This window comes from Neovison vison, chromosome 2 (genome assembly GCF_020171115.1).
Source record: "Neovison vison isolate M4711 chromosome 2, ASM_NN_V1, whole genome shotgun sequence".
NCBI classification, from domain to species: Eukaryota; Metazoa; Chordata; class Mammalia; order Carnivora; family Mustelidae; genus Neogale; species Neogale vison.
Genome location: NC_058092.1, coordinates 66,111,393 through 66,127,202, shown reverse-complemented (window position 1 = coordinate 66,127,202; position 15,810 = coordinate 66,111,393). Strand labels below are relative to the sequence as shown.

The 15,810-nt window shown below is 40.1% G+C and overlaps 1 protein-coding gene across 1 annotated transcript in view; it reads right to left on the bottom strand.

Annotated features, from left to right (window-relative positions):
* PTGFR (prostaglandin F receptor) overlaps positions 1 to 10,063 on the bottom strand; it is a 48,520-nt gene extending 38,457 nt beyond the window's left edge. Inside the window, exon 1 of the mRNA XM_044238529.1 lies at positions 9,098 to 10,063. Within this exon, the coding sequence (XP_044094464.1) occupies positions 9,098 to 9,895 (798 nt within the window). The 5' untranslated portion in view covers positions 9,896 to 10,063. The remainder of the gene's footprint in view (positions 1 to 9,097) is intronic.
* Positions 10,064 to 15,810: the final 5,747 nt, after the last annotated feature.

Here is a 15,810-nt window from a genome sequence, read left to right as displayed (position 1 = left end):
AACATGGAAAAACAACTGCTTTTATAACAACTGATTTTATAGCTGTTTTTATATATTAGCATTATCTGTTCTTTGTTATCCAAAGAGTTCTTGAAAATCATTTACAAAAAACCTACATATTCACAAAAAAAGAAGATAATGCCTAATTATATAAGAAAAAAACGTTTACTCTATTAATCAAAGAAATTAAACCAATATATTTTCCCTACCAGATGAGTAAAAGTATGCACTCAGAATGCTAATAGTGGTAATCTCCAGAGAGTGGGATTTGGAAGATATCTTTCCCAATTTGAATGTGTAGTTTACTGTATCTTTTTTACAATACAATTTTCTACTTAGAGAAAACATTGCATTTTGTAAAGTAGCTCGAGAGGACAGGATACACAAAATTTAATGTTCCTTAATAAGGAAAAGATACCTGTGGAAATAAAGAGAGGCCTTCCTTTCCAGTGGACTTGCTAGGACACGGGAGTGTCTCTCTCCTCACGTGCTACTCCTACACCTGGCTTCCTGCTTTCCACTTCCGTCCTTGCCTTGTTCCCGCTCCTCCCTGCTCTCCACTCCTGGATGTCTCCCAGTCCTTCCTGGGCATTCCTGTGGGTTTTATTTTCCTTGTTTTCCCCCACTATTTACTAAAGAAATTCATACAGCAGTTAACACTTTGCCCTGCTCCCAGACAAGGCCAAAATATGCAAACAGTTCTATTTATTCCACACTAAAAGTGGAAAGAGAGGGGCACCTGGATGGCTGAGGTGGTTAAGCATCCACTCTTAATTTCGGCTCAAGCTATGATCTCAGGACTGTGAGATGGAGCTCACTTAAAAGTCTTTCTTTTCCTCTCCCTCTGCCCTCCTCTTGCTCTCTCCTTCTCTCAAAAATTTTTTTAAAAAATTAAAATTTAAAAAATAAAAGTAGAAAGAGAAGGAAGAGTATGAATTAGAGGTTGGAGAGGAGTGCAAAGACCATGGATAAAATGAAGAAGCTAAAAATGATGATTGCTAGAAGGTGCCTCAGGAATATTTTCCCAGGTCAAGACTCTGTCTCTGCTTCACTGTCCACCTAGAGAAACCCCAAATGTTCTACCCAGCAGAAATCTGCCAAATAAGTAAATCAATGAGTAAATTAGCAAGTACATCTAAGCATAAGTGATTTTATTTTCTTCATTTCTGTTATCAATGTTCATGGTAATCTGTTTTTCTCTATTTTCAGTCCTTTCCAACACTTTCTTAAATAAATTCTTGGAAAGACTTGGTGGTTCTTGTAATGCTTCATTTCACCCACATTTATTTCTCTTCTATATCCTGAGTCACTTTTCTTACCAACAGACAGTACAAAATACTGATTTGAATTATTAAATTATCTTATCTTATGATTTAATTTTTCTGCTACTCGTGTGTCATTATTTGAAAATTCTCCTAGCTTTTAATATTAATTTATCACGACCTGCTGTGTTCTGATATGGTAAAAGTCTGTTCTAAATACTAAGTCTCTTATTCGTACATTTTTGTATCTCTAGAAATTATATACATTATTATATCTTTACTCTTGGTTTTTATATTACTTCACTTAGGATCCCATTTATTTCCAGTAATTTTTCCTCCTAAATAATGTACTATAGAAATTTTTCACTTTTATGTTATCAAAAGTCATCTCATCCACATATATTCACAAAAGAATACCTGTTATTCTCTTATAACATAAATGTAATCAAATATCTTCGTATTTCAATTTCCTACACATGCCTTCCCTTGTCTTCTATGAGTATCGTTTCTTACTGCATAGATATTGTGAACACTTAAATCAGTGATTGTTACTGTAGTATCTAAAACTCCGCCTTGCACAATAGTAGGATGCTCAATAAACATTTGTCAAACCTATAGACAAGTAATAATTGTGGGCCACCAAATCAGAAGGGACTGTCATCTACTAGAGCACCCATTACTCCTTTAATAACTAATTAAAAAGTGCCTTCAATTGTCTCATTGACAAAGATATTGTCTGGTAGGAGTAATATTTAATAGTAACAGCGACAAAGATGATAATGTATAATCACTGACGCATACGATCCTACATCAGGCACTATTTTAACTTACATATATGAATTTATTCAGTCCTCCCAACAATCCAATGAAACATTACAATACTTATCTTACATAAAAAGAGACAGGCATAGAGTGGTTATGGTCACAGAGCCGGGAGGTGGAATAAAATGGATTCTTCTTAGCTCTCAGTCAGGGTATGCCTTTCACTTCCACTAAGTTACAAGCTCTTTGAGGGAAGAGCTTTATCTCACTCCCTGGGAACTACTCACAACCCAAGCATAGCGTAGTATATGTTAACAGTCTCAATAACTGGGAGCTAATTTTAACCTGATCCCGTAATTTATAGATTAATACCTCATGAATGATTATCATTATAAACTTTGGAGTATTTGAATCCAAATTATGCAGATCAGCAGACAAGATCTTTATTACTGGTGAGTGACAGCGAAATAAGGAAGGGTAACCCGAAACTTCGGGTGGAAATGTCCAAGAAAAGTTTTCTGAAGCTTCAAGCTCCCTCTGCTCCTTTCCACAGCAACCAAACCTCCTTAATAGAGGAGGACACATTAAACACCTGACTAAACACAGATGACTGATTTTCTAATTGAGATGGTGGGTAGTGGTAAAAGCAATAGACTTTTTGAGGATTTTGGATTTTAGATTTACTACCGGCCACCCACTGTATTATGAGATGTAGGGAGGTCAGATCATTTTTTCTGATAGTACTTTTAGGTAAGTCGTAGTATTATAATCCGTTCACAAATGTAAAAAATTGGCTTAGAGTCACTCCCTGTTACACCAAGAGGTGGCTGGGATGGGACCCTATCTCCCTGCCTGTACTTGAATAATTACAGCATCTTAAAGAGAAGGCTAGATTTGGAACTGTGCCCAAAATCTTAAAATAAATCCTTTTATGTTACTCAATTGACTCTGTCTCCTCATCATCACACTACAGCCATTCCATGTTGGTGTTCTACCATCCGGAGGAGTGAGAAAAAACAGCCTCCCTGTCTGTATGAAACCACAATTGTACCCACTCTTCTGTGGCATTACCATCCTTACACTCAGGGGAGGATGGACAGAAAGACAGGTTTACACAAGCTTTGAAAAGTAATACTTGCAAATGTGAAAAGAGCATTTTCTCCTATTGGGTAAAGTCTTCTCTAAATATAGAAAAATGGCATTGATGTACCAGGTAAAATTTGGTGTGGCTAGAAATGCCTTCCAAAGCAAGTACAATGGAAGTTACTTTATATACCTCCTTTAAAAAAAAAAAAAAGAAAAAAGAATAAGGCTAAACAAAGTTGGAGCGCCTGGATGGCTCAGTCAGGCCATCTGTATCTGCCTTCAGCTCGCATCATAATCCTGGGATCCTGGGATCAAACCCCGAGTTGGGCTCCCTGCTCAGTGAGAAGCCTGCTCTCCCTCTCCCTGTGTGGCTCCCCCTGCTTGTGCACGCTCTCTCTCTCGCTTTCTCTCTCTGTCTGTCAAATAAGTAAGAAAAACTAAACAAAGTTAAAACTGGCAACCTTAAGAGATTCTGGGCACATTAACATCTTGAATTGTTCTTTAAATGTTTTGGAGCTTAATAAAAACCTCAAGACACATTAAGCCAGAAGATTTTTATATCCAAGAGGGTATAAATCTGATCCACATGTTTCTGATTCATTTACTTTTGAATCATTCAAGCAATGTTTTTAAGTGCCCTCCCAATGTCTATGGTATCTTTGGGCATTTTTATAACTCTTTTGCCTTAAAAACAGGAAATCTTGTTTTGCCAAGAGTAAATTAACTTAAAATACCAAAAGTATTCCACACCACTATACACATCTAAAGCAACAGAATTTTACGAAAATTCTCAACTTAGCAATGTCTCTTTTAATTGACTGACGTTGGCTGGACCAATCTTACACCATACACTTTCATGGAGTGAGATAATAAACGCAAAGGAATTCAACTCCAAAGGTCTGTATGTGACTCAATATGTTCATCAAATCACATCTATCTGTAATAGAGTTTATATTTTGATAATGTATAAATGACTGGACTTCTGAGAGACTGTGCTAAGCTGTAGGAAAGAGACTTTGTATCTCCACATCTACCCATCACTGCACACAGAGTGACCAAAAGCGGGGAGCCATGGTCAAGGCAGCTTCCTTCAGGAGAGTAAATTCCCCAAGAGCAAGACCCTCATCATTTGCCAAAGCCCTCTAAGACCTGTTCATTTTGATGCCAATACCTGTAGTAATTCAGTCAAACTTCAATCGGCTACCCAACTTTTTAAATTATCGCTGACAAACATCTTAGTGACTAAATGTTTAACTACACTGGCTAGAAACACTAGCATTAGGAGTAAATAATCTTTTAAAAAAATCAAGTTCAAATTTTATATATGCAAAGGAACACATTTCTTGGATAAACTCATCTACATAAGAAATCTATTTACTTTTCATAGGATTTACTCTTCTTTTCCCAAATCAAAATTATCCTCTGCCCCTGAAGTAAAAGTGAACGAATATATGTCCTTCTAGTAAAAGATTGCTGAAGTTTAATAGTGTCTACAGGTGCTGACTTAGGGAACAGATTAAAAATTACCATTTGGTTTCAGCATTTGCCTAATTAACTCTTACTTACAAAACCGAGAATCCACATTCTGGTCAATCATTTGCAATCTCTGGACATTCATACTACTTAAGTTACAGTCAACCAGTCAACAACTATTTATCGCTCTGCTAAACTGATGAAATAAGCATAGCAGTAATAATAAGTTTCTTTCAGGGTTACGTATTCTAGAACGGAACAGTAAAAAGAATAATTACTTGTATAAAAACAAAAATAATATCAAGAAAATGTTACTTTAAGGACTGGTAAATGGGCTTTTTTCCCCTCACCCTAAAAACATCAAAAGAATGTCTTCAAGATTTACTTATTAAGGAACGGTGACTCACCTAGGATAAAGAGAAGACAATTGTATAATTGCCATTTGTCTCTTAAAGATTATTGTATTAATTTGTTGCTAAATGAAATTGTAAACTAGTCAGTGACCCTTGTAGTTTCCTGTGTTTTTCAGTTGGGATTATAATTGAATGAATTTATATGAGTCCCCAGGTTAAAAACTATAAAATCCAGATATTGTAAAGGTTTAAATTTTATTGAGCTATAGTTTAAATTAATATTACATTTGTACTACATTTCTAAATCTTAATTCCTGAAAACACAGATTTCCTCCTTTGGAAAAATACATTATATTTTAAAATTTTTTTAAAAACACCACAGGGGATTTTTAGGGCAATGAAATTATTCTGTATGATACTCCAATGATGGGCACATGTCCATATTCATTTATCCAAGCTCACACAATGTACAACATTATGGAAAAACACTACAGACTTCAGTCAGTAAGAATGGGGCATGAATTGTGATAAATGTACCACACCAAAGCAGGACTTACTAATAAGGAAGGGTAACAAAGAGGTCAGGGGGAACATGAGAGAATGTAAATGTAAAATCTGTGCTTGTCACTCATTTCTCTGTAAACCTAAAACTACTCAAAAAAAAAAAAAAACAATAAAGTCTACTAAATAGAGGAAGAGAAAACTCAAACAACATGATCCTCTCACCTGTGTATTGGTTAAACTAGATCATTGAAATTAATAAAAAATTCCCTTTGTCATCGGTTACAAATTTAAATAGTTTTAGAAATTATGCCACTATTGCCAAGTTTCAACACAATGAATCTTAAGAAGCACAACCACTGTCATCTGCATTATTTGTCTGCTCCATTTCGTGTGTGCACCTGTAACTTTGTTCCAGTTTGAGGCTTGAAACTGACAGCAAAACAGGTCAAAAATTGGGCACAAATGTTCAACCAGATTATAAATCCAACAATTATATTCATCAATCAAAGAAAGAGGGCACATGATGTAAAGTAGGGGAAAGCTATCAATATTATAGGACAACTATGGGAATCCAGAAGCGTGATTTCAGAGATATTTTTAAAACTTCTTAGTTTTTAAAAATACAGGGTGGAGAGTGATGGCTCAGTCATTAACACCCATGTAATTTTTCCTAAGCATTTAAGGAAAAAATGGAGAAATGTTTCAAATGAGATGCTAGCACTGGGTGTTATTTGGCATTCCCAAACCTGAGTTTTTTTTTTAACTAGGGTTCCATTTAGAGCTGACTGGTAGCCTTACCCTAATGCCAAAGGCACGTGTGTCCAGACCACAGAAGTTATAAATCTTTTAGTCAGAATTTGCTTTAAAGACCTAAGTCTTCACAAGAGAAACCAAGAATGCAAAGAATACTTCAAAGAAAATATCAATCCATCAGCAAGTGTCGGTGTCATATCCATTATGCATCTAACAGAGAAATAATTCTTACGCTAAGAGGCATTTTAGAAATATTGATCCACTGATGTCATAGGTGTGTTGATAATTCATAAACAGAACATAGACCTGGAAAATGTTGCACAAAAATAAAACTGTGCTCCCAGTAGAAATATGTTCAAAATAGGAACTAAATGGTCATATCTATTTCAACAGTGAAGGAAACCAAAAATTCAGGAAGAGAAATTAGAGAAAAACATAAATTCAAAAGATCCATGATGAGCATGAAATCCTGCTACCTTCCACAGTCTCACAGCAGCCAACCTGTCTGTCACTCCTCTCTCTCAGTCAAAAGCCATAACTAAGCAGAATTTTAAAGGTGACTGAGAACAAACAGAAACGAAAGCACCAGTGATCACCTTGGTTGCCCTGACCCCCTGTCTCTCCTTGCACACCGTATCCCATTGTTTTCAGGTTGTCTCCAGAGCTACGACTTCATTTAAAATGTTTCTTTAAGGGACGCCTGGGTGGCTCGGTTGGTTGGACGACTGCCTTCGGCTCAGGGCGTGATCCTGGAGTCCCGAGATCGAGTCCCGCATCAGGCTCCCAGCTCCATGGGGAGTCTGCTTCGCTCTCTGACCTTCTCCTCGCTCGTGCTCTCTCTCACTGTCTCTCTCTCTCAAATAAATAAATAAAATCTTTAAAAAAAAAAATGTTTCTTTAACTATTTTCAGGTACCTCTTTTCTCACCTTCCTCATATTCTCTTTCCAACCCTCAATTAATTTCACTGCTACTCACACTCACTTCTGATTTTGAGAAGCTGCTCTATTTCAAAGTTTAAGGGGGAAAAAGGAGTCTCCTTAGAAGGGAATCCCCTGTGTCAAGTGGCATAAATTAAACTTCAAGAATGAACGCTGATCCATGAAACAAGATGGGATAGGGAGGGAGACAAACCATAAGTGACTCTTAATCTCACGAAACAAACTGTGGGTTGCTGGGGGGAGGGGGGTTGGGAGAAGGGGGGTAGGGTTATGGACATTGGGGAGGGTATGTGCTTTTGGGTAAACTCGAAGGGGAGGTGAGCCATGAGAGACTATGGACTCTGAAAAACAATCTGAGGGGTTTGAAGTGGCGGGGGGGTAGGAGGTTGGGGTACCAGGTGGTGGGTATTATAGAGGGCACGGCTTGCATGGAGCTCTGGGTGTGGTGAAAAAATAATGAATACTGTTTTTCTGAAAATAAATAAATTGGGGGAAAAATCATGAAAAAAAAATAAAAAGAATGAACGCTGAAGTGATTCCAAGTATTAACAGAACTGTTCTCTGCTTCAGGTTCAAATAACTAGACTATGAGCACAGATCAAATCCTGGCTTGGTTTCACCTCAGGCCTACTAAAATGATAACAAGCAGGTCTCAAAAGGTTGACTTACCACTGAACAGACCCAACCTAGCCTCCCTGGGCTTGGGCTCCAAGGACCAATTCAAGATAATTCAAGAAAGCTAAACTGAGACTGTGAGGACATAATATAAATAAAGAAATCTTCAAAAAGTAGAAATCCTTTGTAAAATAAAATCAGCTGTCAGGGGATCTGTCTGCAACAGCAAGTCTTAACAAACTTTCTTGTGCATCAGGATCATCAAGATTGTTTATTAACACACCACTGGCAACAATGCCTGCTAGGGGTTAGGAAAACTACATCAGTAACAAGCGCCTTTATAGGACCAGGCAAGGGATGATCACGTTTGCATTCCATCTACCTTCATCTCCCCTACCTGTGGCTCCCCTGTATTACTATCTCTAGCCCATTTGTTCACCAGTACCGAAAAAGGAATGAAAATCATCTTTACGGCCATCACTAGCTGTGTATGGAGGATTTTTTTCTAATTCATGGCATGTTGTTACTCTTTCCATCATAAAGTAAAATGATGAAGGGAGTTATGGCCATACATAAAAATCATAAGTATTTTTTTCTTCTATCTGGAAGATACTATAAATGACTGATGTTTGTTGTTAATTCCTTAACCTCAGTTTTCATTTCCAAATAAAAATCAAACATAGCTACTAACTACATTTAAAAATTTTTTTCTTAAAGGAATGGAATGATCCCTGGTTTTCCTACCAATCACACCTCTCCCTGAACTATGAGCATTGTTCTTGGGTTGGTGAACTAGTGATTTCTTCACCTAATCTATCCATAGAGATCACCTCAACTATCCAACTATCTCAACTCATCACCTCCCTCTGTAAGCCAAGACCTAGTCCTGTGTGTTTAGAAGAACCCAGGAGCTAATATGCCTTTTAGATAAATTAAAAGTCTGTGTGACTTTCTACTAAGACTTACGTTAAGTCCATTACAATACTGTATTACAGTTGATCAGTTTTTTTCACATTTTGACACTAATCCTATTAAGTATATTAAAACTATGTTGCTCTGTTAAAATTACTTTATCTTCTTCTGCAAGCAGGTTACACTATAGTTAGAATTGTTTAGCAAGACATTTCTTTCAACTCAGGACTTGTAGGAAAATAACCATGTGTACCATAAATAGCTTAATCCTGAGCCAGAGCTGGGTGTTAAAGTAAGTTTTGAGTAGGAGTAAACTCCAGCATTTAAAAGACTGAACAGTGCTGCCTCAAGACCACAACTTTGAAAAAAACAACAAACCTCATATTCAACAGGGAGAAACAAAAGAAAGCAGAAATTGTCAAAATGTTAGGCTCTTACCAGAAATGGACTCCAGCAAATGCAGGAGACACACATAATAGCCAGGAGCTGGATGACCATTTCAAAATGATGAGACCTGCCTTGTCTGTGCTGCTGACTTTTAAATTTAACTCTTAAAAGTGTAATTCCTGTGATGGCATTGCACAAGAATGAAACGCCAAGGGCTAAGAGCCCCAGAAAAGAAAAGAGTAGAAGGTAAAACCTATCTTCCCAGTCTTTGATGTGCTCTGTTTTGTAGAAACACCAGGTCCTCGAAGCTTGAATTTTATAGTTTCGATGCCCAAGGATGGGTAGCAAAGCTATGAAAACAGCAAACAAGCACACTCCACTCAACATCATTTTCACATGTTTGGATGTGATTTTCGTAGAATGAAATATTGGCTTGGTGACTCCAATACATCGCTCAATGGCCATCACACTGCCTAGAAAAAGCGGACATAGACCAGAGAATACCATGCAGATACCAAAAATACTGCAAAGGATGTTCGACTGGTCAAAGCGGATCCAGTCTTTATCAGAAGCGTACACAAAGACTGCTATAGCTCCATTGATGAGGTGGCCAAAGAAGTCTGTGATTACCAGGGCACTGGCCAAAAGTAGAAACGATGCCTTGGACTTCTGTCTAAATCTCTGATAGGCCTTCATGAGAATAGCAATGGCAAGGCTGTTTGATAAAATTCCCACTGTCATGAAGATGATTGAAAAAAATACCGAAAACCGGTTGTCCGTCTGGCAAGTTGTATTGGAAAGGAGCCCAGCTGCAGGAGATACTGGCTGTTTGGAATTGTTCATAGACATTGTTGTGGAGATTAAAAAAAAAAAAAAATGCTGGCCACTCAAGTCATCTCTCTCTCAGCACAGTGCAGGCTTGCAGTCCGGACATCTGTAGCATAAAGACAGAGGAAGTGTGAGCACAGCATAAACTGCTCATCTGGCTTTTAAGACTGACGCGCCCCAGCACCCAGTGGTGGGACTCAGATACATCTGGCCTATCGTAAGCAAGGTTGCATCATACCACAGCAGCACACATCTGCCTGCCTTTCCACATTTCACTTCCAAGGTAAAGAAGCTGCCAAAATTGAGACCCCTTAGGTTCACTCTGTGGCCCCTCTGCAAATGGGTACGCCCAAAATCTCCCCCTGACGCCTCACAGGCACCTTAAAACTTGTAAAGTTGACAAAATCCCTACTAAGATTCGATTTAGACCCCATGAAGTTTTTTGGTTTTTGTTTTTGTTTTTGTTTTTGTTTTACTTTTTAAAAGCATACTCATCTATTTAAATAACGAGGTGACATTTAGAGTTTCCGCTTTTTTCTTGGATGGGCTTTGTCCCCAAACTGCGGATTGTTCTTTAAGTGAGCCACCTGTTTGTCAGGAAGATGAGACAATCTTCTTCAAGAGGACAGAGTGGACCAGCAAGCTCACTGATGTTAAATGGGGCTTCTCTCAATACGTTCTAAAACCGTTCGATTTAGATCAAATTTCAGCAAACCACACGCCTGTGGGACCCACGGAAGGTGGAGGGGTGAGTCTCTAAGAAGAGTCTCCGGTCCAGCGAGCACCGGTGCAGAAATCCCGGCTCGCAATAAGTAAGGAGGCAGTTCGTCGCCCTCCCCGCGACATCTGCCTATACGCTGTTGACCAAGTCACAGCTGCAGGGTAGCAACGTCTCACACGAAGTATTTATTCACTTGTGTTCGTTTATCGTTCTCTCCCGGGTGTGTTGAGGCCTGAGTCACAGACCCTCCATACCCACGACGACTGCCACACGCCTCGAGCTAATTCGATTGAGGTTGCCCCGGAGCAGCTTTCCAGGAGGCTGGGAATTACCGAGACAGCCTTTCCTGGTCCGGCCGGAGTGGAGCCGTCCGGGCTGCCCGAGGACGGCTCCTGCTCCGGGTCTTAGAGCGCAGAGTTCGCCCTTACTGTCCCATGGCCCCTCTAAGCCTCTGCTTGCAACATCCTTCCCAAACCTAACTTGCTGAAACTTTCTGCTATTGCTCAAACGCCCCGGGGCCGGTTTCCCCCTCTCTCTGGGGGGCGCCAAAGGCCTGCGCTGGCCCGGGTGCGGGACTCCAGAGTCGCCGGCCAGAAACCACCGGACGGGCAGGGATCTCTCCGCGGTCGGATTCCCTCCCCAGGGAGCCTTTCTACACGCTCCCTACGCGCGCAGCTCAGAATCAGTTCGGGTCAGCAGAACTAGCTCCCCCGCTCGGGCATCTGGTCCAAACTTGCCAAGCTCAGACTAGGGTGCCCTCCAGTGCGGCCGGGCGAGGTTCCACCTCGGTGGGGTGGAGCATCCCGAGGCCGACCCGTGGGAAAGCAGCCGCTGAAGGGCTGGTTACCTTGGCATCCCCGGCCGCCGGCAGGGCTGTCCGGGGAGAAGGGCGCCCGGTTCCGAGTGCCATCGTGCTCCGGGCTCCGCTCCGCCGCCAACGCGGGCTCCTCCCGCACAGCTCAGCGCCGCGCCCCGGCTCCCGGTCGGTCTCCGCTGGGCCCAGCCGCGCGTCCCTCCGCGCGCTCTCCCAGCTCGAACCTGCGGGCGCGCTGGGCTCCTCCAGTCGCTCAGCACCCCTGGGCGGAATGGAGAGCGCGGGTGACCTCCGCCCCCAACCCCCGCCCTCTCCTCTCTCTTCTCCGCCCCCTTTGCCAGGAGCCCAGAGCCGGACCAGAAGAGACCAGGGCTCCGCGCTCTCAGATGCTGCGGCATCTGCATCAGCACCGGAGCGGCAGCCCCACCACCTGGGGAAAAGTTTTGTTTCAAACTCAAGTTCAGTGCGCCATCTCTAAAGCTCCAAAATAGGAATCCGCGGAGCTGAGGAAAGACAGACAGCTATCGCGGCGGCGTGCTGGACTGTCCCATTGTAGTCTGCAGACGGAATCCGCCCCCAAATCCAGCTTGAGAAGGAGAAAGTAATCAGGCAGAAAGAAAGAGACGGTGTATTTGAGGAAAGGGCTTAGCGGCCGATATCCCCAGGGAGTTAAAAACAAGCATTTAAGCTGCATGATGTAAATCAGAGTCACTGCCTGGGGGTCCACTATCAGAGGACGGGACTATGTTTCTAACTTTCTGAGGAATGAGAAGGCAGAGGGACGAGAAGTATTCTTGAAGGACACCTGCAAATAAGATGTTAGTAATATTTTAATGATTTTTTAAAAGCCCAATGTTGACAGTATTTCTAATGGAATGTTTACTCAGAGTTGTGAATCTTAAATTTTGGGGAGATCATTTCATTATCAGGTGAAGAAATACCCACTACTTCATTAGGAATTGTGATTTGGGTCATTTTATTACCGTAACTGATTTTTGCTGATATTGTTTTAATCCATACCTACTGTGTCTCATTCTTCCAGCTAAACACTTACAGGAATCTATTAGTGACCTTTGTTCTTTTTATTTTAGTAAAGTTTTGCCACCACCTATGTGAAAATAAACCCTCTTTACTCTGTTCTAAAGTCAGAAGGGGCCTCTAAATTCCTGGAAATTGAAAAGGATCGTAAAATGCTAAAGTGAGATAAAATAAATTAGCCATTAACTATAGAAAAGAATGATTGCACAGTTTTCCCCTATGGTAAATATTGAGGTGTTGTTTTTTTTTTTTAATGATATGATCATGACCTATAAAATAAACTGTTACTCAGGTATGGTCAGGGAATTGAACAATTTGATTAATCAAATATTCTGGTTAGTAAAGGAATATTATATCTGGAGGAGCCAGTATCCAAAGAACAACTGTATAATAAACTACACAGAAAACGTGAACGCCATAAAGACTATCCTTTCCCTCAACAATTAAAAAGACTTAATCACATTACATTGCAATTACCTGCTTATTTATGTCTCTCACTGAAATGAATTACTGCAGAGGTCTTGTTCCTTTCTCCACCCTCACCTAGGACTGTGCCTGGTCACTTATCAAATGTTGTTTAAATTCATCAATGGTACCATCAACATTGCCAGATTTATAGTTTGAGATCTTGAAAATTCTCCATCTCTCACTTGAGCACCTCACTAACATCAGCTTCTCTATCTACTGGGAGAAAGGAAGGAAGGAAGGAAGGAGAAAGAAACCTCATTAATGTAATGTTAAATCATAACATGCATTTGTAATATATTCAAAACAATAGTAATTTATGTTTCAAAATACTACATAAATCCCATTTTTTTCTTTTTTTTAAAGAGATAGACATGGAAAGCACAAGCAGGGGGAGGGGCAGAAGGAGAAAAACAAGCAGACTCCCTGCTGAGCAGGGAGTCCAATGCAGGGCTCAGTCCCATGACCCTGAGATCATGACCTGAGCCAAAGGAAGATGCTTAACCAACTGAGCCACCCAGGTGCCCTGTAAATCCCATTTTAAAAAATTATCTACTTTGCCTGTATTCTTGGAGTTTCTTTTTTGGAATCCACTCCTCAATCAAGAGGCATTCCACTTGAATATCAATAAAAGATTCTAAAGCACTCTTCTCCTCAAGATAGAAAGAATATGTTACTATTAGCAGAGCAAGTTACTAATAGATATGAAAGATTAGACAACTAACTCATAAAAGAAAAAAAATTACACACACACATGTGTGTGTTTGTGTGCATGGGTCTGGCCTTATGGGACCCAAATCTGATCATTTTGATCAATGATCAATCTGATCATAATCTGTTTATTCAAAGTTTCCAAAGGCAGCTTTGACTGCTTATATACAGAAGAAGAAGAGCTGGTGATTCCGCAGATAAAGGAAAAAAACTGATCCCCCCCAAAAAAAAAATTTCCCGGAACCTGGGGCTTGGCTCATAAACTCTTCTGAAATGTGGTAGCTGCTATTGGTACTTCTCCTGAGAAGTGGACACTGTCATAAAACTATTCATTGATATATTCATTCATCAAATTTTTTTGAGCACCTACATCGTGTAAGGCAGTTTCTGAGTGGCAGCGACACAGCTGTGTGAACAAAGCATACAAAGCCCCTGGTCTGGTGTGACTTCTAGGGTAAGGGAAGGTACTGTGGGGGCATGTGTGCTGGAAACCTTGCAGTGATTTTAGATGTCCAGGATTCCCTTTGTGTTCAATGGAGGTAAAGCTGACGTCAGCCAGTCTGCAAGAAGCAAACATACCATGACAGGTGTGTGCTTGGCAATCACCTTCGCTCAGAATTAGACAAAGTGTCCTCACTTTGCTCAGAAGATGTGCGCACTGTAATTAAAGTCAGAGAAACAGGACTCAGTGACACTGAGGTTGCAATAAAAATTCCATAAAAGTTAAAGGGAGTGTTGGAAGTTGAATTTTATGGTTTTAATAAAACTGTCTAGAAAAGCTTTTCTGGAATTTGCCATTGAGATTAATAGTAGAAACATGCCCTGATTTGGTAGTGATGAAAATAATAACATCTTTTGTCTTTTTATTTTTATTCTATAACTATTGGATGCATGAAAAGTAGCAGATGTCACACATTTGAAAATTGTGAATTATTAAAAAAAAAAAAAACCAGGACGCCTGGGTGGCTCAGTGGGTTAAGCCGCTGCCTTCGGCTCAGGTCATGGTCTCAGGGTCCTGGGATCGAGTCCCGCATCGGGCTCTCTGCTCAGCAGGGAGCCTGCTTCCCTCTCTCTCTCTCTGCCTGCCTCTCCGACTACTTGTGATTTCTCTCTGTCAAATAAATAAATAAAAAAATAATCTTTAAAAAAAAAAAAAAACACCTCTGCACCTATTACCTAATATAAGGACAGCATTAGTTTCCTAGGGCCCCTCTAACAAAGTACCACAAAGTGGGTGGCTTAAACAACAGAAACATCTCCTCTCAGTCTGGAGGCTAGAAGTTCCAAATCAAGGTGTTGGCAGCTTAGTTCCTTCTGAGGACTGTGAGGGAGAATCTGTTCCATGTCCCATGCCTACCTTCTGGGGATTTGCTGGTATTCTTTAATGTTTTTTGGATTGTGGATGCATTACTCCAATCTCTGCCGTCATCATCATATGCCATCCTCCCTGTGTCTCTGATTTCAATGAGGTCTTTTAAGGACACTAATCACATTGAGTTAGGGGTCCACCCTACTCCAGTATGACCTGATCATCATCAATTACATCTGCAACAACCCTATTTCCAAATAAGATCACATTCTGAGATATTGGGGGTTAGGACATCAATATATCTTTTGGGAAGAGGGAGCAATTCATTCCACCAAGAACTATACTACAACATCAATAAAATTGCTACATCTATCTGTATGCTTCTGCTACAATTCCAATCCTCTGTATCCCTCTGTCAGAAATGAGAGATTAGTACTATCCTGAATTGTGCATTTGTCATCATTCTCTTAGGTTCATTGTTTTATCACATAAATATGCAGATGAACCAATATATTATTTAATTTTTCTTATCTTCTGATTTAGCTTTCTATAACTTGCTTTTTCATATAAGATTTATGATTCATGCATATCACTGGATGCAGTTGTTGTTTATTCTTTAATAAACTCCTATAATACCTCAATGTTTGGCTATCCAAATTTTTTATTATTCCATCAATAACCCTTGGGGTTATTTCCAGTGTTTTATTCTTAGGAAATATTCTGCTATGAGTATGGTCTCATGCCCTTCACCTTATGTAAGAGTTTCTCTAGAATATGTACCTTGAAATTAATTCCTGGGCCATATAGGGTTTGAGAATGTTCAACTCAATTTTACAAGATAATGCTGAAATCTTATATCAATTCACACTCTTTAAATG